General features: G+C 41.9%; 1 protein-coding gene across 2 annotated transcripts in view; it reads left to right on the top strand.

Moving 5' to 3' along the window:
- The first annotated feature begins 298 nt into the window (after window positions 1-298).
- Window positions 299-23,694, top strand: part of LOC142495434 (sulfate transporter-like) — a 37,995-nt gene continuing 14,599 nt past the window's right edge. Inside the window, exon 1 of one of the 2 annotated variants that reach the window (XM_075600938.1) lies at window positions 299-404. In XM_075600938.1, coding sequence (XP_075457053.1) covers window positions 336-404 — 69 coding nt within the window. In that variant the 5' untranslated portion in view covers window positions 299-335. Of the gene's footprint in view, window positions 405-19,561; window positions 19,657-23,694 lie in introns of those variants that run through there. The other variant, XM_075600939.1, reaches the window with a different exon arrangement.

Below are 23,694 nucleotides of genomic sequence, written 5' to 3'. Positions count from 1 at the left end.
TCGGCCTTTGGATACTGTACATTGTCTGGGATATTGCCATACATACTGTATGTACATACAGAATACAGTACTAATAATTTTGGCTTGACTATTAAAGCGATTGGGAAAGGTCTACAAATCATAAATGCCTTTGTTTAGTAGACACTTCAAATGGAATTTCATATTGTCTGATCTGAGAGATATGCCATGTTGTCTAAACTTTGCTTGCCCCAATTACAAGCTAAAGCTACATATACAGCAGGGATGTTTTCTTTCCAAAATACAGGGTACTGGCTGATTGGACAAGTGCATTATAGTGGCACTTTGGAGTGCTATAAAACAGAAAAAGGGTCTGTATGAGCTACCCACTTGGCTTCAAACCTTTTGAGTCTGACAAGAAGAGGAATTCATCCATCATGAGACAGGTTTGCTTTTCTTTCTCTTTTGATTATATTTATTTAATAAAAGTAACCGGCCATCTGCACATGAATCAGAAGTGCATTGCAAAGAGAGTACAAGCCAGTTACGCCTTATAAAAGTATAGTACGTTATCTAGGGGGGCACATGATTTCAAGTACACGACCCATGTCGCACAGCAGTAAAAGCTCAGTCACCACGGAGTCCATGATATGTTGAATTGCATCACAAGAATGATGGTCATAAATATGCTGCTGGGAGCATACCAAGCATCATTAAACACTTCCCTATTATTAGTCAGTGAGGTGCCAGCTATGTATAAACAGTGCTTCAAATGCAAATCAAGGGTAATAGGCACTTATTTTGTTTATAGAAATAATACAAACACTGAAAGAACTTATAGCAGTGTTGGGCAGCCTAATCTATTAAGAGGGTGATGGGTTTGGCTCTTGCCTACGCTAAATGTATTTTTATTTATTTATAAAAATGTTTTACCAGGAAGTAATACTTTGAGAGTTACCTCTTGTTTTCATATATGTCCTGGTCTGTGCCATCCAAGCAACTAGGGAGGAAAAAGCTCATATGCAATATTTATATTTAAACTAGAACTTTACACATTAAGGCCATAATACATTGCATGTCTTTATAGAAAATGAACATTACAAAATATCATAATACATACAGTAATTTTTTTTTTTTTATGGCAGTTTGAACACGTGTTGGGTTTCCCTTCCACCCTGTGGTTAGTATTCAGTGGTAGAATTGTGTACACTGTATTAAATGAACCTGTGAACGGTGCACACCAAGGTTCCAAAAAGTCAATTTCCTCTTAAGTGGTAGATTGCTTTCATTATTCATTGCAGATTATCTGCTGTTTTTGACAGATTGAGTTTCTTTGTTCCACCAGGAACCATGTTTTGTTTGTGTTTGTTGCCAAGAGAACAAGATTGACAAGTTCTGCAACTTTGTTTCCAAATTGTAAAACGCAATGCTGTACATTTGACAGAGGTGATGAGGTAGTCAACAATTTCAGGTTTATGTATCCTCTCGTGCTGATCCAGAGGAAAAATAAACTGTTGGGTCATATTTATTAATTGATGCTAACGGTAAGGTGCCTTATGGCTAAGCGCCATTTAGTAAATGTGGGCCTGCATATCAGACTATAAATAGAAATGTGAAAGTTCATTGGAAATATGGAATAGTAGTAGAGCATAAATGATGTACACATGCTATAGTATAATAACTCAGTCATTTATTGAGTTTGCTGTTCTTCTGCAGTTTTACTCAACTATGCATTATTTTCCCTTTCCACGACCTAATATCATATCTGCAAAAACCATACCAAAAACTATAGAAACTATAAATTCTGGTTTGTACTTTATATATAAATAGGAATAAACAATTACTTTAGCACTGATCCTCGAGGGCACCTACAATCAGCAGTGCATCGGTATTAATATGTTCCATTTTTAATAGTCTCTGCTTCTTAACATCTCAATTCAAATCCAGTTCTTATTGAAAAATGATGTGTTTCCAAATGAGACGTGTCAACATATTTGCAAAGACCACACGTGTTATACCAAAAAGTTTAATAAATTAGTTTGGTTTGAACGGTTTGATGTTAACTACATCTGTAATGAGACATATTTTTCTGTGACTTTATTCTACATGAATAAATTGACATCACAAAATGTAATTGACACATAATATAATTTTAATGTGTACATATCTTTCGTAATATCATCTTCAACACAATTGTTGGGTACATGCTGTGTTGCCTGCCGTTGACTTGATTGTCAGGAGATGCCAGTATCATGGCAGTGTGATAAACCGTTTCACACCTTATTGAATCTCCCCCATGGTCTATTAATCAGTGTAGCTCCTAATAATGAAATATACAGTAACTCAGGGTTCTCAACTCCAATCCTCAAGACCCCCCCAACAAATCAGGTTTTCAGGATATCCCTGCTTCAGCACAGGTGACTCAATCAGTGGCTCCGTCTTCGACTGCATCAACTGTGGTTACATAGTTACATAGTAGATGAGGTTGAAAAAGACGTACGTCCATCAAGTTCAACCTATGCTAAATTTAGACGACAGATACTGTATTGTATTGTATGTCTTTATTTATATAGCGCCATTAATGTACATAGCGCTTCACAGTAGTAATACATGTGGTAATCAAATAATTAACAGATAATATAAATAACAGGTCATGGGAATAAGTGCTTCAGACATAAAAGTAACATTAAGGAAGAGGAGTCCCTGCCCCGAGGAGCTTACAGTCTAATTGTTAGGTAGGGAGAACGTACAGAGACAGTAGGAGTGAGTTCTGGTAAGTGCATCTGCAGGGGGCCAAGCTTTATGTATCATGTGTTCAGAATATCCACAGTGCTATTCATATACTTCTTTAAGCAAGTGTGTCTTAAGGTGGGTCATAAAGGTAGAGAGGGTGCAATTCGGGTACTGAGGGGAAGGGCATTCCAGAGGTGTGGGGCAGTCAGTGAAAAAGGTTTAAGGCGGGAGAGGGCTTTAGATACAAAGGGGGTAGAAAGAAGACATCCTTCTGAGAAGAACGCAAGAGTCTGGATGGTGCATAACGAGTAATTAGGGCTGAGATGTAAGGAGGAGCAGAAGAGTGTAAAGCTTTAAAAGTGAGTAGAAGAATGGAGTGTGAGATGCGGGATTTGATCGGATGCCAGGAGAGGGATTTCATGAGAGGAGATGCTGAGACACATCTAGGAAAGAGTAGAGTGATTCTAGCAGCAGCGTTTAGGATAGATTGTAGGGGAGACAGGTGAGAGGCAGGAAGGCCGGACAGCAGGAGATTACAGTAATCAAGACGGGAGAGAATGAGGGCCTGAGAGAGTTTTAGCAGTCGAGCAACAGAGGAAAGGGCGTATCTTTGTTATATTGCAGAGGAAAAAGCGACAGGTTTTAGAACTGTTTTGAATGTGAGGGGCGATGTGAGAGAGGAGTCGAGTGTGACCCCTAGGCAGCGTGCTTGGGCTACTGGGTGAATGATCGTAGTTCCAACAGTAATGTGGAAGGAGGTAGTAGGGCCAGGTTTGGGAGGAAGTATGAGGAGCTCTGTTTTAGCCATGTTGAGTTTAAGGCGACGGAGGGCCATCCAGGGTGAAATAGCAGAGAGACACTCAGAAACTTTGGTTTGTACAGCAGGTGTAAGGTCAGATGTTGAAAAGTATATTTGTATGTCGTCAGCATAGAGGTGATAATTAAACCCACAAGATGTTATTAGGTCACCTAGAGAGAGTGTGTACAGAGAAAAGAGAAGAGGTCCCAGGACAGAGCCCTGGGGTACCCCCACAGAGAGATCAATAGAGGAGGAGGTGTTAGCAGAAGAGACACTGAAAGTATGATGGGAGAGGTAGGATGAGATCCAGGATAGAGCTTTGTTCCGAATACCAAGAGTATGGAGAATGTGAAGGAGAAGAGAGTGGTCCACGGTGTCAAATGCTGCAGAGAGGTCGAGCAATATGAGTAGAGTGTAATGACCTCTGTCTTTGGCAGCATGGAGGTCGTCAGTTATTTTAGTGAGGGCTGTTTCCGTGGAGTGAGCAGTGCGGAAGCCAGATTGTAGAGGGTCTAGGAGAGAATAGGTGTTGAGAAAATGGAGCAAGCGAGAGAATACAAGACGTTCAAGGAGTTTAGAGGCAAAAGGCAGGAGGGAGACAGGTCGATAGTTAGAAAGACAGGTAGGGTCAAGCTTGCTGTTTTTGAATAATGGTATGACTGTTGCATGTTTGAAGGAGGATGGAAAGGTTCCAGAGCAGAGGGAGGAGTTAAAAATGTGTGTGAACGTAGGGATTATAGTAGGAGCAAGAGGTTTAGGAGATGGGAGGAAATGGGGTCAAGAGGGCAAGTGGTAGAGGGAGAAGAGGAGATCAACAGCGACACATCCTCTGAGACAGTGGAAAAAGAGTTAAGGAAGGCAGGAGGAGAGTTAGGAAGAGGTGTAGGATGGGAGGAAGAAACAGAGGGGATGTTCTGACGTATGGATTCCACCTTTTCCTTAAAATAGTCAGCAAAGTCATGAGCGGAGATGGAGGAAGGAGAGGCAGCTGAGGGTGGTTTGAGTAGAGTATCAAAGACAAAGAACAGTCGGCTTGGTTTAGACTTGTGCATGTTGATTAGTGAAAAAAGTAAGCTTGTTTATCTTGCGAGAGGGCAGAGTAGAAACAGGATAGCATACATTTTTAGTGAAGGAAGTCTGCGAGAGTATGAGATTTCCTCCAGAGGCGTTCAGAGGAACGAGTGGAGGAACGCAGCATGTGCGTGTGGGAATTTAGCCAGGGTCTAGGGTTAGAAGGGCGAGTGCGGCAGAGAGAAAGCGGGGCATGTAGATCAAGAGAGGAGGACAAGGCAGAGTTGTAGTTCCTAACCAGGTTGTCAGGGTCTGTAGCAGAGCTGAGAGAGGAGAGGGAGGAGTGTAAAGTGGACTCAGCAGGTTTCTGCAGAACCGGGGGGTAGATGGAGGTGGAGAAGGGGAGAAACGAGATAGAGAGAATGAGATGAGGTGATGTCAGAGAGAGGAAAAGGGGAAATGGAGAAGTCGGAGAGAGAGAAGTTTTTAGTGAAAACCAGGTCTAAGTAGTGGCCATCCTTGTGGGTGCTGGCTGCAGTCAACTGTTGAAGGCCAAAAGAAGAGGTTAGAGGAAGAAAGCGGGAAGCCCAAGGGAGAGAGGGGTCATCAATGTGGCAATTGAAGTCCCCAAGGAGAAGAACAGTGGAGTCTGAGGAGAGGAAGAAAGAGAGCCAGGATTCAAAGTGAGAGAGAAAGGCAGAAGGGGGATGAGTAGAGGTAGGTGGGCAATAGATGACCGCCACATGGACAGGAAGAGGAGAGAATATCTGGACAGTGTGAGCCTCAAAGTAGGGAAAAGCAAGAGATGAAGGAATAGAAAGGGTTTGGTAACGGCAGAGAGAGGAGAGCAGGAGCCCCATGCCTCCACTCCTGCCATCAGTGCGCGGAGTGTGGGAGAAGGAAAGGCCACCATAGGAGAGGGCAGCTTCCAAAGCAGAGTCAGACTGAGTGAGCCAGGTCTCAGTTATAGCAAATAGGAGCAGAGAGTGAAAGAGAAAAAAGTCATGTACAGAGAGGAACTTGTTAGAAAGGGAGCGAGCATTCCAAAGGGCACAGGAGAACAGGAAAGAGGAGGGAGGGTGGCAGGGGATGGGTATGAGGTTGGAGGGGTTTACACCAGAAGGAGTAGAGTTTGCAATTGGCAGGCGAGGAAGAGCGCATGTAGGAATAGGGCAGGGACCAGGATTGGGAGAGATATCCCCAGAAGCAAGGAGGAGAAGCATGGATAGAAAGAGAATGTGTGAGGATGATTTGTAGGGGTGTTTTTTAGTGTAGGGGATATAGCTGTGTGGTGTCAGAGGGCGCAGGTAAGAAAGGAGTTCATGTGAACAGAGAAGTGATGAAGGAAGGAGAGATGGAGATATATGAATATGGTTAGAGACATGATGAGGCTGGTAAAAAGAGGTGCATAATTTGAGAAGAAGTGAAATCACAGCAACTATAAATGGTAAAGGCAGCATCACAGCAGTAATGATGCAGTCTGGTATAGATGATATCCTCCTTTCCAGCGTAGTTCAAATGCAGGAATCAGTTGGGGGTGTCCACTTTTTCACTTCTTTTGAACTTCCTTTTAAACTTGAGTTGTCAGTAATCCTGCCACTTATAATGTGCCACTTGGAGATGTGCTGGGGCTGGGTCTGAGCTGCAGAGGGTGGGGGCGGGGTTAGCTGCAGAGGGTGGGGACAGGGTTAGTGTCTGCAGAGCCCCGGCAGTGAGAACTTCTGGTGTCTGATGCCAGGGCTCAAGATGGCTTCCCCCACCTTGTTCCACAGTAACAGGTAGGGACACACACACACTCACTATAGGGAGACAGACACACATACACACCGCATGGGGAGAGAGAGACACACACAGCATGGGGAGACCCACACAGCATGGCGGGAGAGACACACACACAGCATGGGGGGAGAGAGAGACACACACAGCATGTGGGAGACACACATAGCATGGGGAGAGAGACACACACACAGCATGGGGAGAGAGACACACAGCATGGGGAGAGAGTCACACAGCATGGGGAGAGAGACACACAGCATGGGGAGAGAGACACACAGCATGTGGGGAGACACACAGCATGGGGAGAGAGACACACACACAGCATGCGGAGAGAGACACACAGCATGGGGAGGGAGACACAGCATGGGGAGAGAAACACACTACATGGGAAGAGAGAGATACACAAGGCATGGGGAGAGAGAGACACAAGGCATGGGGAGAGAGAGACACAAGGCATGGGGAGAGAGAGACACAAGGCATGGGGAGAGAGAGAGACACACAAGGCATGGGGAGAGAGACACACACACAGAATGGGGAAAGGGACACACACAGCATTGGGAGAGAGACACAAAAAGCATGGGGGGAGAGACACACACAGCATGGGGGGAGAGACACAGCATGGGGAGAGAGCCACACACAGCAAGGGGAGAGAGACACACACACTGCATGGGGGGAGAGAGACACACACACTGCATGGGGGGAGAGAGACACACAGCATGGGGGAAGAGAGGCACACACAGCATGGGGAGAGAAAGAGGCACACACAACATGGGGGAGAGAGAGAGACACACACACAGCAGCGGGAGAGAGCCACAGCATGGAGAGAGGGAGACACAGCATGGGGAGAGAGACACAGCATGGGGAGAGACAGCATGGGGAGAGAGCGCGAGACACACAGAGAATGGGAGACAGAGAGACACACAGAGAATGGGGTAGAGGGACACACAGAGAATTGGGGAGAGAGAGACACACACAGAATGGGGGAGGGAGAGAGACACAGATAATGGTGGAGGGAGAGAGACACACAGAGATTGGGGAGAGAGAGACAGAGAATGGGGAGAGAGACAGAATGGGAAGGGTGTAACGAGAATGGAGGGATAGGAGGGGGAACGGGGATTGGAGGGGAATGAGAATGGAGGGATGGGGAGGGGGAGAGAATAGGCTGTGTGTGTGAGAGGCGGAGAGACCTAAAGGAGACATAAAGCGCAGTTGATATCATTTGTTTTATAAATATTTTTTTAATTTGTCCCGGTTTTCACTTTTGTAAATCTGATCACCCTAATAATGTTACGTCTTTGCATTAGCTCAATGGACTTCAGTGAATATGCATCTCATTATCAGTAACAATTTGTTTTTGTTTACGCAGTGCTGTTTACAGGAGAAAACATGATTTCATGTTAAGTTATTAGCCTTTAAAGATACACGGTTAGGCATAAGATTACGGTAACTCAGGTAATGTACATTAAGTCACCTAAACAAGCTTTTTTGATCTAGCCCTTGGAATCCTAATATTTCTTAACATCTGCCTTTGAAGAAAGCATGTTATAAAAATCACAGATCAGAGCAAATTGTATATTGACTTTTGCAACCTGCTTTTTCCTACCCGTAACAATATTTTCATAAAGATTGTTTTGGTCATAAAACAAATGATCATAAGAAACATGTGGCACGAAAAATAACACTATTTATGGTTTCAACTAAAAAAAAAATAGATATGGTATAAAGACTATGGGGCCTATGCAGAGAGCAGCGAATTTTAAAATTGGCGAATTTATTAAAAAGTAGCTTTTTTGGAGAGTTTTAATCTCCATATGCAGAAAAGTGCGAATTCTGCTATGTTTAACATGGATGCGTGTGGCGAGTTTAAATTGGCGAGATGCGCGCTTCAGAAATGTGTTAAAACAAATTCGCGCCTTTTTTTTCCCTTTGCAATGGCCGCGAGCGGCAGTTTTTTCTGGCGAGGCACAACGGAGACAATCGCGCCATTTTATTGGCGCGAACAGCCGCTAGATGCCGTTCGCGCCTCTCTGCATACGGATATTTTTAAAACTGGCGAGATTGAGGTTCTCGCCAGCCGCGAGGCGAGTTTTACAAATAGAAAAGAAAAATTGGCGAGTTTTTCGGAACTCGCCATTTTCTGCTGCTTTCTGCGCGATTTTCTCCAAAAAATGGCGAATTTCGAAATAGCGCTGCTCTCTGCATAGGCCCCTATATTTGTTTAACACATCATTATAATTGTGCTGTGGGGTCATAAGCTTTTCTTGCTTGGCTGTAGGAAACATATTCACAGAGTATACACTGACTTGCTTAAGGTCACACAAAGCTTGCTCTACTTTCAACTCAAGGTCACACACTTTAGAAGTCTCTTTAACCACAAGTTACTCTTTTTCAGTCCCTTCAGAATTTTTCATTGATCTTGACAAAGTGGCTGTAATCACATAATAGGCAAAGGAATGGGTTTTATTTTGTTGCTGAGCAGGATTTCTCCCACGCTACAAGAATTCTGAAACTCAAATTATTTTCACACACTGGGGCTTATTCATTAAGCTCCGTTAGCGCTGTACCCATTCAAGTCAATGAGGCTTTCCGTGCAGATCGCACGGTACAGCGCTAACGGAGCTTAATGAACAAGCCCCACAGACTCAAAAGAATTGTCAAACAGAATACATGTGAAAGATCAGAAAGTAAGAATTGGAAGGTTTTTCTTTATATATATCTCCCTTTTAGGTTATTTCTTTTAATATACAACCAAAAAATCCAATCTCTGTGGCCACTCTTCTAATAGATCACTTTTCTTGAGTTTATATACTGTACGCAATACTTATGATAAATAAAATGTCCTACAGAAGTACATTTGGGGAAAAGTGTTCTAATGCCGCACTCAGTTGCGGATTTACAATTTTGCCGCACTTAGGCCCATACCTTTTTGCCGCCCCTAAATTTCTCTCTCAAGCCCTCTTCGCAATACACATAATACCACCCTCTCCACAATACACCAAATGTAATCACCACCCACCTCCCTGCATCAAATACAATATAGCACCCCCTGTGGCACACACAAAATGGAATCCCTCCACGCAGCACACACAATATGGCACCCCCCATGCACGCACACATACACACACACACAAAATGGCACCACCACCCCAGCACACAGAAAATGGCACCCCCGCCCCCCACACACAAAATGGCACCCTCCCACACGCACACACCAAACGGAACCACTTCCAAATAGAATCTGCGCCCCCCCCCCCACAAAACAGAATCTATCCCCCCCACAAAGCAGAATCTGTCTCCCCATCCACAAAACAGAATCTGTCCCCCCACCCCACAAAACAGGATCTGTCCCAACCCGCCACCCCCACAAAACAGGATTTGACCCCCCCACAAATCAGGATATGTACCCCTGCCACAAAACAGGATCTTCCCCCCAAAACAGACCCCCCCAAAAACAGAATCTCCCCCACAAAACAGAATATGTGCCCCCCCACAAAACAGAATCTGCCCCCCCCACAAAACAGAATCCCCTACTAAAATGAAATCTGTCCCCCCCCCCCAAAAAAACAGACTCTTTTCCTTCCCCCCCCCAAACAGAATCTCTCTCCCTCCCCAACCCCCTCACTGAAACACTCACCTTAGTGGATGCTCTGCTGCTCTGATGCCTGCTGCTCTGCTACTCTGATGCCTGCTGCTCTGCTGCTCTCTGCCTACCGCCATCTCCTCACACAGGCAGCTGCACATCGTTTTCAGAGAGAATAGAAACATTGTTCCTGCACTGTGCAGTTGCTTGCAGTCCATGCCCATTCAGACATCTCCTCCAATCCAGGCTCGTGGGGAGGTGGCGAGCCTGAGGACTATGAGGACTGTGACGTCAGGAAGATGGAGGGAAAATCTGCCACCCCCAAATTTTGCTGCCTAAGGCTTGGGCTCGATGGGCCTAATGGCAAATCTGACACTGGGCGTACTATTGTAAGGTTTGTCCATCGGTCCTGCCTCGTGATGGGTGACCCACGCCGCACTACGATGCTGAGGGACACCACACGCCCTGCGCTTAGGCTCTGCCCCGTGACGCGTCCTGTGATGAAGCGCCTAAAGCACGCCGCTCTGCCAGGCTGGGGAACACCGCACGGACCTCGCTCAGGCTTCGCCCTTGTGATGTCACGGTGAGGCGCACCGCATGCAAGCTATGAGCAGGCGCCGCACTACCTTGGGCACACAATTCCACACCTGCACATCTCCCCTCCCCTGTTTACCAGTGGACTGAATATGTCCAGGGGCAGTTCTTGTTCATTACCCTGCAGTTGTGTACTGCCCTTCAATTGGTTGCCTGTCCTTTAAATGCTCAGTCAGCCCTGCTGCAAACTGGCTCAGCATAAACCTCTGTTTGTGTACTAGTGTTTGCCTCAAACACTCTGCTGCCCTGTTGCTGTCTTGTCTTGCTTATCCTGTTCCTGTTTTGACCTCGGCTTGTATCTGGACCTCCGCCTCTCTGACGCTTGACCTTGGCGTGCATTTGGACTTCCACCTTTTATACCCCTGGACCCCGGCACCGCATAACGACTATCCGATCTCTCCAATCCTAGACCACGGCAAGTACCTTGACCATTCTGACTTATCCTACCCTGACCCAGCTACACGACTACCACTCTGCACTCCGGACGTGGCTGCCCAGTTGTAGGTTGGTGGTTACCAACATCCCCACCTCAGCCTTGCGGTCCCGTCTTGTTTGTCGTGAGCACTCGTTACAACTATTAAAAGTAAGTCTCATCACAAGGCATCATATTAATACTGCTTTATTAGCAGAAAGTTAGAACATACAACGTTTCAGGGAACCCCCTTCCTCGGGTGCAATATTCACAAAAGTAAATGTGGGATTTTTGAGAGGAATATCCTAACATGTCACAAAATATAATTTGATGTCAGGACTATACTCAATTTCTTTCCAGGCGTCTGTATTGCTCACTCTGAACCCCTCTCTAAGGCCTCGGTCCTTACCTTGCGCGTCACTTACCAGACCGGAGTTTCTCCCGAGCTGGCCCCAGTCCCTCCTCGCTGCAAGGCTCGCTGCGCACTGTGACGCGTCAGCCAGCAGGGGATAAATGAGGATCGTGATCCCAAGCGGCGACGCGTCACGTGGCCTCGCATTGAGCCAACGAGGAGGGGAGCTGTCTGGAGCTATGGGAGGAAAGTCTGTGCAGCCGTGCATAGCGCCTCCCCCCCCCCCTCTGGTGCCCATTTCGCAGGCTGCTCCGGGAGGGGGGAGGGGGGGCTCCGTGTGCTTCCCTGTGTGCTGATTGTAGAGGGAGAGAGGGGTTGGTCCGGTATTAAAGGGGTTGCACCCCATATGGCCACCCCCTGACCTCACCAGGGAGGCAAGAGGTTAACTGGACTACGGTCCAGGAATGTGGCTTACACCTTGTCATGTCAGGAAAATGTATGTTCCCCTGTTCCCATGTTTCATTATAATCCTGTATTTTAATGTTTTAAAGTGTATTTCTGTATCTCCAGTTCTGGAGGTCGCAGAGAGTTGAAATTTGGCCAATATGTGGAGTCACTGTAGGCATTAAAAACTGGCAACTTTCGACCCACTGAGCCCACCAGAATGGAACTTATTAATATGTGTAGATATTAAAGTGTATATGTATGGTATTTTGGACCTGCTCTGAAAATGCAGACTCCATCTGCTATGCTAATAGGTCATGAAGGGCAGCCGGATGATGGAGCATAAGCACTGTGATCAAAAGTTAACTGCCCTGATTGTTTACCCTAAGAACCAAGTACTAATCAACAGACTCTGCCACTCTAATTGTTACCTGAGGGCGGAGAATCATCAAACTGGAGTGGTTTGTAAGTGTTATGTCTAACCTAAAAACAATGCAGATCCTACCAGATACTTCATTTGGTAGACTTGTCGTCGCCCCTGATTTAATTATGGGGCTACAGAAATAAGACCCTCAGAGTCCCAGTACACATGGGCTAACTAGCTGGGGGGCATGGGTTAATCTGCGTCTCCACGTTAGGGATTGGATACAGATAATTGTTCACAATAGTCTGTATTCAATATTAAGAATAGGGTTACACAGGTATATAAACTGTGTCAACCCTACAGTTTTTAGTTGTGCTTCTGATTCCACCTGGAATGTCACCGGATTACTGGAGAATTGCTAGCTGATACTTCTCCATCCCCCAACCCTAAGTAAGTGTTACCTTCTTGTCTGTTAATTGTACTATATTGCTGTGTTCACCTTTTTTAAGGAATAAATATATTTTATTATATCTAAGCCTCATTCAGTTCAACCCAGATATTTGGTGTTCATTATATCTTGTCATAAGCTACCGTGACACTGATCCTCCAGCACATGTGTCTGTGTGTGTACTTCCCTGTGTGCTGATCCTCCAGCACGTGTGACTGTGTGTGTACTTCCCTGTGTGCTGATCCTCCAGCACGTGTGACTGTGTGTGTACTTCCCTGTGTGCTGATCCTCCAGCACGTGTGACTGTGTGTGTACTTCCCTGTGTGCTTATCCTCCCCCATGTGTGACATTGAGTGTGTGTCCTTCCCTGTGTGCTGTTCGCCCCTGGGACTCCTGGCTTGCATTGTTCAGAGTGCAAGGGGCTCCGGGAGTGAGAGAGGGACCGATGGGGGGGGTGGGGGGGACAGCACGAGAGCCCACCGCCCAAACCACGCCCCCCCGGTCAAACCACACACCCCCCGCTCCAGCTCCTGCTCCCTACAGACCGCAGGTAGTGGTCAATTGTCTCTCCACGCGCCACCTGTCTGCAGTGCAGGCGCGTGGTCTGAGGCAGCGGGGCCTAAGGCTAAGGTCCAGTGCCTCCGCTGCACCCGTGCCCACGAGGCTGGCGGCGCGTGCAGCCGATTCCCCAGTCTGCAGTGAGCTGCAGGAAGAGAGACCGGGGGGGGGCATGGCGGGGGAGTGATGGGGGCGCGCCATGACGTCACCCGGCAGTTTCGCCCTCATTGGCTGAACCGCCGGGGGCGTGGCCTAGCGCTCCATCGCGAGTCCTGCAGGAGAAACGCTCGCCACAGCGCTGCGGCCCCCCCTCGCAGCGGGCCCGGCGCCATTGAGGGGAGGGCTCTCGTCCCTGCAGCGTCCGCCACAGCGGGCGCTGCAGCAGCAAGTGGGACCAAAGCCTTAGCCTTAGACTCTCTTTTGCTTCCTATCTACAATAGATGATGTTATCCCTCTCCTTTTCTCCTAATCTCATCCCTCATTAAATAAACCTTATCTTCCCACTGTGACATTCAGACACAAATTCAGTTATTGTTATGTTCTCATTGTAATCTGTGTGTATACTTTAAATGAACAGGTTATGTGTGGTCCACTGTTTACACTACACACATCTATTCCCTGTAACCTACAGTACCACCAACTCTGTCAAGTGCATAGACAAGTGGAAATGAAAAGGGTTATAAGACTTCCTAATACCTATCTCCCTTTTACGTGCCAGAGGAGCATGCAACAGATTGCTCTACAAAGTGCTGCCATTTCGACTAGCTTTTACGGGGTTGGGACAGGAAGACTCATTGAGCATCGAGGGGGGCACTGATTTAGACGGGAACGAAAAGCAAGCAGACAGTTAAAAGGTGCACAGTTCGAATACACTGCAGGTGGGAAATGACAAATAATTAAAGTAGATACAGCACAATGTACTATTTTGTGGGGAAGTAATTTTTTTATATGATAGTTAATTAAAAATGTAATGACTGGTATGTAGTGATTAGTATTATACTGCAAACATTTATTTCTGTGAAATATGTTTTAAGGTGTATTGTGGTTTAATGTTTCGGAAAATAATCTGCCATTTACACGTAATCTGTGCAATTATATTGTAGATATATTTCTTTAAGATGTGCAGTTTTTTTAAATTATGTATACAACATGATGGATATCATTTTGTTTGAGGCTGCTTGTTTTACTATCTCAAACTCTACATATCTGCTTTGATGTGCTGCCTAACTATACTCATGCACTGTTCTACAGATGTAGCCAGGCTTACTATTCCCACAGATACCACAAATACATACCGATGCATGCCTCAAGTATTTCCTTAGGATTCAATGGTAATGTTGCAGGTGTATGCCACCGTGTGCCTACTGTACATAAAAGAAAGTTAGTTTGGCTACAGCTGTATACAGTACACACCTACCTCTTTACAGCTCTATTGTTTTCACTTCTTTATTACTGTATGTCTGAACACTGCCTCTTATATCCCTTTTCTTATGTGTGCATCTGTCATACTTCTCTACCCACATTGCAAGAAGTAGTTGTGGTTCTTCTGAATATTCAGTCATCCTTTTTGCCACTGAAATCTGACCTACAATACTTTACTCTGTAACATTCACTAATACCTTCTTTAACAGAAGCTTGAATAGTATATTGCTCATTTTACAAGACTACAAGACAATCAAAGTAATAATTTGAAGGGAAAGAGGGTCCACACAGAAATATTTCTGATGAGATTGGAGTAGGGTAAAATGTAGGCAGACACATGTGTCATCTATGTATCTAGTTACTGGAAAGTGTGCTTTGTCCTTTGCCCTCTCAGTGATTGTTTTACTAAATTTCTTCATTTACTTTTATATCAGTGGCAAAATTAACAGCCTCCTGTTATATTTTGTTTAATGCACATCAGCCAAAGTAACTTTTTTAGCATCACATTAAAAATGTTGCGTTATCTAATCTTCCAATATGGTAACATTAAGAACATTTTAACGTTACTCCAACCCAGATCCGGAATTAGGTCTTTAGCTTAAGGTAAGTTGAGAAAGAGATACACGACCCTGACAAAGCCCTATTTCTGCATCTGTAAGTAACCCCATTTATACATTTCACTTGAATATCATTTACATGTCATTATCCTTATACCTACTAGTTATCCGTATGCAGTTTACAGGAGAAAACATGGCTTAACGTTATTGTCCTTTGAACATACACCGTTAGTCTTAGCGTGACACTAAGTTAGGTTAATGCCACGTTAAGTGATAACTTTGTAGATCTGGGCCAAACTCTTCTTTCAGAATCTGGGTCAGAGTAACGCTTAACTGTACTTAATGCCATGTTATTGGAAGATAACGCTATGTTATTAAACAATAATGGGACATTAAGCCTATGATAATCAGATTTAGTTTGGACATTCTTTTTGAGTATAATTAGCTTTGAGGATACTATGTTAATTTAGGGAACAGAACGTCTGTTACGAGTTTATGCAGCCATACTTTATAAGCCCTGAATTAATGAAGCTTGGTGTATCTAGCCCTAGTACATAGATAGCAAACATATTATTATCTAGTACTATCACTAGATATTGTAAAATATGCAATTGTACATGGGCAAGAATGTAATTATAGCTGCAAGAATAACTGGTGTTGTTGAGAGATTGCATGATGGCCAATGATTCAATAATGTTTACAAAACTATTATTTTCAATAATCATTGATATCACTGCAAGATATTATGACAAGTAGTGCAATAAAATAAAGTGAACACAAATATTACAGGCAAATCTGTATAGAACATAAACAAATAAAGGTTGACCTGCAACAGACCTATTTTTAGCATCTCTACCATGTAATTAGATACAGTAACGAAGTAAGTAGGATAGAACACAAAAACAGGGCTACTGTAGGTGGTGTATGAAAAAAAGGCTACTCAAAGCTCTGAACAGAAAGTAAAAGGAAAAAGAAAAATAATCAATTCTATACAGGACAAGAGTGGCTAAATGTGAGGGCGATTCAAGCACTGGGTCCGTGCAGAGGGTGGAGGTAAACACAGGCAGGGTAAACAGCGACCGGATTCCAATGGATAGGAGCTGGTACGGATTATGCATAACAGAGGAAATGTATAATTGTACCTCTGTAGTCCCGTTTTCGGCTCTCCGTCAGCTGTATCCCTTTGCTGTGTAGGGCACTATAGGAAATATGCCGTCCTCCTCTTCCAATGATGCTGTGGAGCTCCCGAGTGCCGGTGATGTGCGTCACAACCTTCGGTCCGTCCGGAAACACTCCGCCAAATCTTTAGGTTCCACGTGCCGGAATCAAATGTCTTCCGTGGGTCAGAGACCCATCTAGCGCGCCCTCACCGCGACTGTGTGTCCATCTAATCATCAAGGCAACATGAGCAGAAGAAGGATTAGTTCCAGACAGCCAAGTCCAAAAAGACAGCACCATCAGCTCACCAGGTAAGTGGAAAAATTAAAATAGTTTATTGGACTACATAAAAAACAAAAAAACAAACATAACAGGACAGGAAAAACCTCCCACGCATTTCGGGCTCTAAAGCCCTTTCTCAAGGAGTATGGTTAGGGCTGTGTAGTGAACACTCTAATATAGCCCCTCCTGTGTACTGAGATACAGCTGACGGTAGTTGTAATTAGTTATAGTTGCACCCGCTGCATTATCAATGCAAGTCCAAAGGGGATCACATTAAACTTTAACCATTAAGATGAAATGTAGTTTACTGTGAGCATAATAATGCTCTACAGAAATAATTAACTACTCATGGTATATGTTCAATGCTGTTTATGTCTAGAATACCACAGAAAAATATGTATATATGTGGTAAACAAATCAAAAAAGCATTATAATAAAACAATCATGAGTAAGTTAGAATATCTATGATAATAAGACTCACATGCTAAACACAGCAGATGCAATGCATAAAAAGGGCATTCTAGAGCTTAAAAACTTAGTACAATATATTAGCCAAAAGGATAGCGAAGGGTTACATTTCAATGGTGAAACCAGATCCTACTAGTCTTCTAAGAAAAGCAGCAAAGTGTAATGTATAAATGACAGCACAAAATAGAACATCTTTGTTAGAAAACCCTTTATATCATATATACATATCTAGTTATCAAAAAAGTGTATTATTATGGAATCCTTCAATATACAGTTTGAGAGAACACAGAATAAACAGATAGCCCCAAATATAAATGTAATCACATACAGACAGGACAGCACATGTTTGGGACTATCTGTTTATTCTGTGTTCTCTCAAACTGTATATTGAAGGATTCCATAATAATACACTTTTTTGATAACTAGATATGTATATATGATATAAAGGGTTTTCTAACAAAGATGTTCTATTTTGTGCTGTCATATATACATTACACTTTGCTGCTTTTCTTAGAAGACTAGTAGGATCTGGTTTCACCATTGAAATGTAACCCTTTGGTATCCTTTTGGCTAATATATTGTACTAAGTTTTTTAGCTCTAGAATGCCCTTTTTATGCATTGCATCTGCTGTGTTTAGCATGTGAGTCTTATGATCATAGATATTCTAACTTACTCATGATTGTTTTATTATAATGCTTTTTTGATTTGTTTACCACATATATACATATTCTTCTGTGGTATTCTAGACATAAACAGCATTGAACATATACCATGAGTAGTTAATTATTTCTGTAGAGCATTATTATGCTCACAGTAAACTACATTTCATCTTAATGGTTAAAGTTTAATGTGTTCCCCTTTGGACTTGCATTGCTAATGCAGCGGGTGCAACTATAACTAATTACAACTACCGTCAGCTGTACCTGAGTACACAGGAGGGGCTATATTAGAGTGTTCACTACACAGCCCTAACCATACTCCCTGAGAAAGGGCTTTAGAGCCCGAAACGCGTGGGAGGTTTTTCCTGTCCTGTTATGTTTGTTTTTTTGTTTTTTATGTAGTCCAATAAACTATTTTAATTTTTCCACTTACCTGGTGAGCTGATGGTGTTGTCTTTTTGGACTTGGCTGTCTGGAACCAATCCTTCTTCTGCTACTGTAGGTGGTGGTTCTACAAGGGGCAGACATAGTAGTTACACAGGAAAAGAGCCCCTTAAGAAGAACTCTAGAACAAACACTAATTATATGTATAGAATAAAATAGATTAAAGCACTTAAATTATTATTATTATTTTTAAATACACAATTCACTCCTTGCAGGAATAGATATAGACCATAATATATCAAAAATAGCCCTTAAGAGTAGTACAATATCATCTCAATAACAAACATACTGTAATAATATAGTGTGAGAACTACAATCCACCCACCTGAGAACAGTCTGTTGCATGCCTGTTTCCCTACCATCAGTCCATACAAACATTTATACCAGCACAAAAAGCAAATGGAGATTAAGGGGCCTATTCTTTAAGCAGCAATCAATGCATATCAGTGTGGAACCAGCCATTTCCGCAGGGATATGAACCATGCCGTATTCAGTAAGCCACTATCACATATCCAAACTGTGTAATAAAGGCTTTTCTGGTAGCGATTTGATTCTAGCTGTGCAATATCTTTGCGATCTGCAATTTCTCTCCAACCAATTTACAAGCCTGCAACTTTGTATATTAACCAGGAAGGCACAGCCATTGCTGAATACAAAATTCCTTACCAGAACTATCATTAAATGATTTTTGTATCAACAATACATCCCCCCATTGGAAGGAACCCTCTCACGCTACCAGGATAAGAACAATGTCCCTTTGTGTTGAAAATGACTAAGTACAAATTTGGCCATACGATTACATAATCTTCTTATCGATACCATCTCACGTAAAATGGTCCTCAAATCCTGATCAGACATGAACACATGCCAGTTTTTCTGTAAAACTGTCCTGAAAGAATTCCATTCTACATTATATATCCCCACAAATCTATTTTTTTCCTTTATGTGTGAAGTCAGATCAGTAAAGATTTTCTATCCACTTGCAGGGCCTGTTGGCAAGCAATCTTATTGCAATGATTTGAAAACAAATACACAGATCCTGCACTCCTCCCAAATTGGCTGGCAATTTATTAGTGATATTTTAAAATTTGATCCTAAGTCCTATAATAACAAAGGAATTATTTAATTGCATCTTTTGATAAAAAAATGATTCAAGCTTGCTAACCCCATTAAGGTAAACTCCATTTTAGACGTACCACTGTATACTAAATGCATACTATTTCTTATTGTCTTGTGAACTAAACATTGTGAAATATGGGAAAGTTCCTAAATACAATCCCAGTTCTGTAATGGTAGGGTTAGCATAGAATGTAATAAAGGAGTTCAAACAATTAAAAACAAATGTTACTTCCTTACAAAATGGAATATTATTAGTTAATACATATTTAACATTTGTTTTCCCTAATCATTTTGCACGCCTGTAATTAGATTTTTTGGAATGTACCCACAATAGAGGGTTTGTTTTCTTCTGCAATAGTAGGAGGTACCCAATATGTCAGTTACTTCGTGAAGTTGTTATGAGAGCTATAAAATAAGTATGGCTTTGTATTATTTTCACAATCTGAAATGAAAAGGTTTTGGATAACCAAAAGCTGAAAAGAAAAGGAAAATAGGATAAACATCTACAATGAACCAGGTTGGAATATCTTGTCTTGTTTCTACCACTCTGTTTTGTATAGAATGTATTAATATGTCTAGTAAAAAATGCAACAAGCTTTAAATTGTTGGTTTACTTATCGGGTTCAGCAGTTTGTAAAGAAAATGTGGATACACATTATTGTACAGTATGTCTACAGTATGCTAGGTGATTTTGAATTCCGTAACAATATTAACTATACCACCTCTATTGGGGACCACCCTATCTGTGAAGAATTACTTTCTCACATTTCGCCTGAACCTACCACCCTTCAGCTGGAGATATGGTCTCCAGAATTGAACACAGTACTGTAGGTAAGATCTTACCAATGATCTACAGTATAAAGTTGCATTGCTATATTTCTATTTCTGTGTGTAATAACTCTCCCTATATAACCTGACATCCTGCTGGCTCTCCCCATTGCTTTGTTACATTGTTCTATAGTATTGTTCTATAGTAGTTGACATTATACTGTCATTATTTCCTGTATTCCACCTTTGGGTTTTTGTCAACGTGCATTATGTTGCACTTTTTGGCAATAAGTTATATTTGGCACACTCCTTAGCATTCTTCAAATCTACCTAAATCATTATTAATTTTGTTTACCCCTGGTGTGAACCCTGTTGCTGATCATTGTGTCACCTGCAAAAATGTATACTTTCCCTTGCAGACCATTTGTAATGTCACTAAGATAGATATTAAAGAGCACCTGTCCACCTGTCAATGGTGTCCACCTACTTCCATTTCTATTCCCTTCCCATAACTGTGGTTCCCCCACTTCAGCTTTAGCTGCGAAGACTGGGAAAAAACTATTATTAAGCTGGTCTGCTACACCTTTGTCTCTCTCTATATAACTATTCTCTCCTGTCTTTAGTCTTCATCCGTTTGTTATTCTCCTTTCACATATTTACCTAAACAAGGTTTTGTCCCCCTTCTTTACTGACTAGGTTGTTTTCTCTACTACTTGGACTTTGCACATCTTATTAGTTGCTTAGCCTGATTCTGCCTAACCTGATATATATATATATATATATATATATATATATACAATAAGGGTCTGCGCTCGTGTGTGGAAAGCCAGAAGTATAGGATATATATAATTAATTAAACCGGTAATAAATCATAAATACATCAGCATGATATTAATGAATTAATATAATGATATACCAATGCAATATATCCTAAATAGTGAAATAAATAAATATACCAAAAATGCACTGTGAATGTCCAATGATAAAAAAAAAAAAAAAAGCTAAAAACATGCAATTATACAAAAAAATAATTTTGTGTGGTGCTGTGAACTTTGCCTTAATCTGCTCAATGCAGATAGTCCTCTAGAGTCCAACAAATAAGTCCAATAATTGGGGAGTGACAGTAGCACTATTAGGACCAACAGGCAGCTTCTTAAAAGGGCACAACGACCTCCCTCTCCACCTGCATAGAAAAATATAAGAAAAAAAGCGCCAAATCCTAGTGCATTACTGTGCAAAAAGATAAATTTAATCCCCAAAAATCTCAATAAAAATGAACTCACAAACATAAAACAATTAAAAGCATTGTATGAGTAATACTCATGCTCCTAGGACCAGGAAACGCTGCTTTGCTGCTGTAGTCCCTCTGTGACTCCACTGGAACAGATTGCTGCCTCCGTTGTTCACTGCCTGCAGGAACTGACGCATCAGGCACTCCACGATGGTTTCTCCCCCGGTATACACCAAACAGTTGATTTTTAGTTCCCACCGGGGACGGTTGAAGTCGCGGACCAGTGGATGACGTCACGGGAACCGTACTAATTACCGGACCGGTACAGAAACTCAGCAGTTCAATGGCAAGCGTTGCAAAGTCCACTGCACACCTTCCCTACGCGTTTCATCTGATTCACAGACTTCTTCAGGGGATGGACTCTGGGTGTGTGGTGTCTCATATTATATACCTCCCAAATCCAATTAGCTTAATTAGTTCAAAGGCAAAAAACAATGTGTTGGCAATTTAAATTGTACGTGGAACCGATAGAATACACATGTGAACACCTAATGTTGCATCCACATCACTAAATACTTGCCAGCACAAAGAAATATATATACAATACTGATGAATACCAGTTATACTATAAAATTATTAAAACAAATATATAGTTGATGTCCTTGTCTATGTTGTATTGTTGTTGTTATACGGACTACAAAGGTGTATCTAGAGATATCAAGAGAATATACTGTAGTTGCCAACACCTCAAAATAAATGATATTTAGCAACAGTTATACATTTCATATGTTAAACAAAAAATTACAAAATTATTGTTATTATTCTTATAAAACAAAAATCATTTCATAATCAATGTCCTTATTTGTTTTAGTTAGACATACTGTAAGGGTACATCTCTAGATATCCTAAATACCCTAATAAACAGAAGAGTTAGATTTTTATTTAATACAATATAAATGTGGCTTGAAGAGGGTAGATCAATTAATGAACAAGAAAGAGCATAATAGTCTCTTAGATACCAGTTAATTTTTATCTTATTACATTATTTATATTTTACTTAGTATTATCATGGATAAAGAATGAAACCATAATCACTTATGAGTGGTTTTACTCTTAATATTGCAGAACCATTTGTGATATTAAATGAGTGTTAGTCAGTGTCCCATAAGATGGAGGTTAGAGTATCTTTGTGTTTATGTATATAAATCCAATTTGGACTATAATATAGAACCAGCGTGGAGGAGAGCAGCATTGAACTCCATAAAAAATATAATATGGAGTTTAAGAAATATATTAGGAAGTTTAGACCGGGCATGTATCCTAGGTCACTTGAATCGTCAGCCCAGTAAGATTGTATGGTTCAGCTTACTCCCAACACTCCTCATTGGGGGGGGGGGGGGGGAGGGGGGGGGGAATGTGAAGGTGAAAACCTATGTGTATGTGATACGTGAAATAACAAATATAAATAAAAATAAATATTTAATAAATGTTTAATAAATGTGTCCTAGTATGGCACTGTATTATATGTGTATATATGTGCTCTCAATAATATAAACCCTTAACTGAATAATTATGTGCTATCATAAATTATCAACACCATGTTGGGTGAATTTGTATTAATAATCACCTATGTCCGGCGATCACGAAGGGAACATGTAACCATGTTCACCCAGACCTCCGTGGTCATCAGACATGTAATGGTACCTCTCCTACAGTTACAAGGAGCAAAAAGAAAAAAGACAAAGAAAAAAGCAAAGAAACACAGGAGAAAAAATCCGTTCCAAAGATATAAAAAAAATATATAAAAAAATATAAAAAACTATATATAGACAGAGGTCAGATTAGATGACTGTGCTGACATCAATACAATCATTTAGGCCTTCTGGACTTAATGTATTTAATTCGTAGATCCAGTATGTTTCTCTCAGATTGAGCAATTTGTGCCTATCTCCACTCAGAAGTGTAGAATTTATAGCCTCAACCCCCATGATTACTAATGAGGACGGATCTTTATTGTGCTTCAATTCGTAATGTCTGGATAAACTATGTGTTTTTAACCCATGAATTATATTACGTCGATGTTCCAGGAATCGTATAGATAGGGCCCTTTTGGTTCTACCAATATACTGAAGCCCACAGGGGCATGTGATCGCGTATACAATGTGAGTGGACAGACAGTTGATATGGCCTTTTATTTGATGTACTGATCCATTAGAGTGGGATGTGACACTCTCAGTCTTTTTTAAGTGTTTGCATGTAAGGCATCTTGAGCGATTGCACAGGAAATTACCATTTTTAACGTTCTTATTTGCTTGTACAGTATTTCTGAATTTTTTCAGTCTACTGGGTGCCACGATTGATTTTATATTTCTGGCCTTCTGAAATATCACCGGTATTTTGGGTGGTAGATTTTTGCCTATGATTGGATCATTAAGCAAAATTTCCCAGTGTTTGTTTAATATATTTTTTATTTTTTGTGAAGAACAATTGAATTGTGTAATAAATTGAGGGACAATGATCTCATTCTTGTCCCTTGTCTGCCTATTTTTCTTTTTT

Source organism: Ascaphus truei, chromosome 5 (genome assembly GCF_040206685.1).
Source record: "Ascaphus truei isolate aAscTru1 chromosome 5, aAscTru1.hap1, whole genome shotgun sequence".
Taxonomy (NCBI): domain Eukaryota; kingdom Metazoa; phylum Chordata; class Amphibia; order Anura; family Ascaphidae; genus Ascaphus; species Ascaphus truei.
Note: the sequence above shows the minus strand (reverse complement) of the source record. Positions and strands in the feature narration are given on the sequence as shown.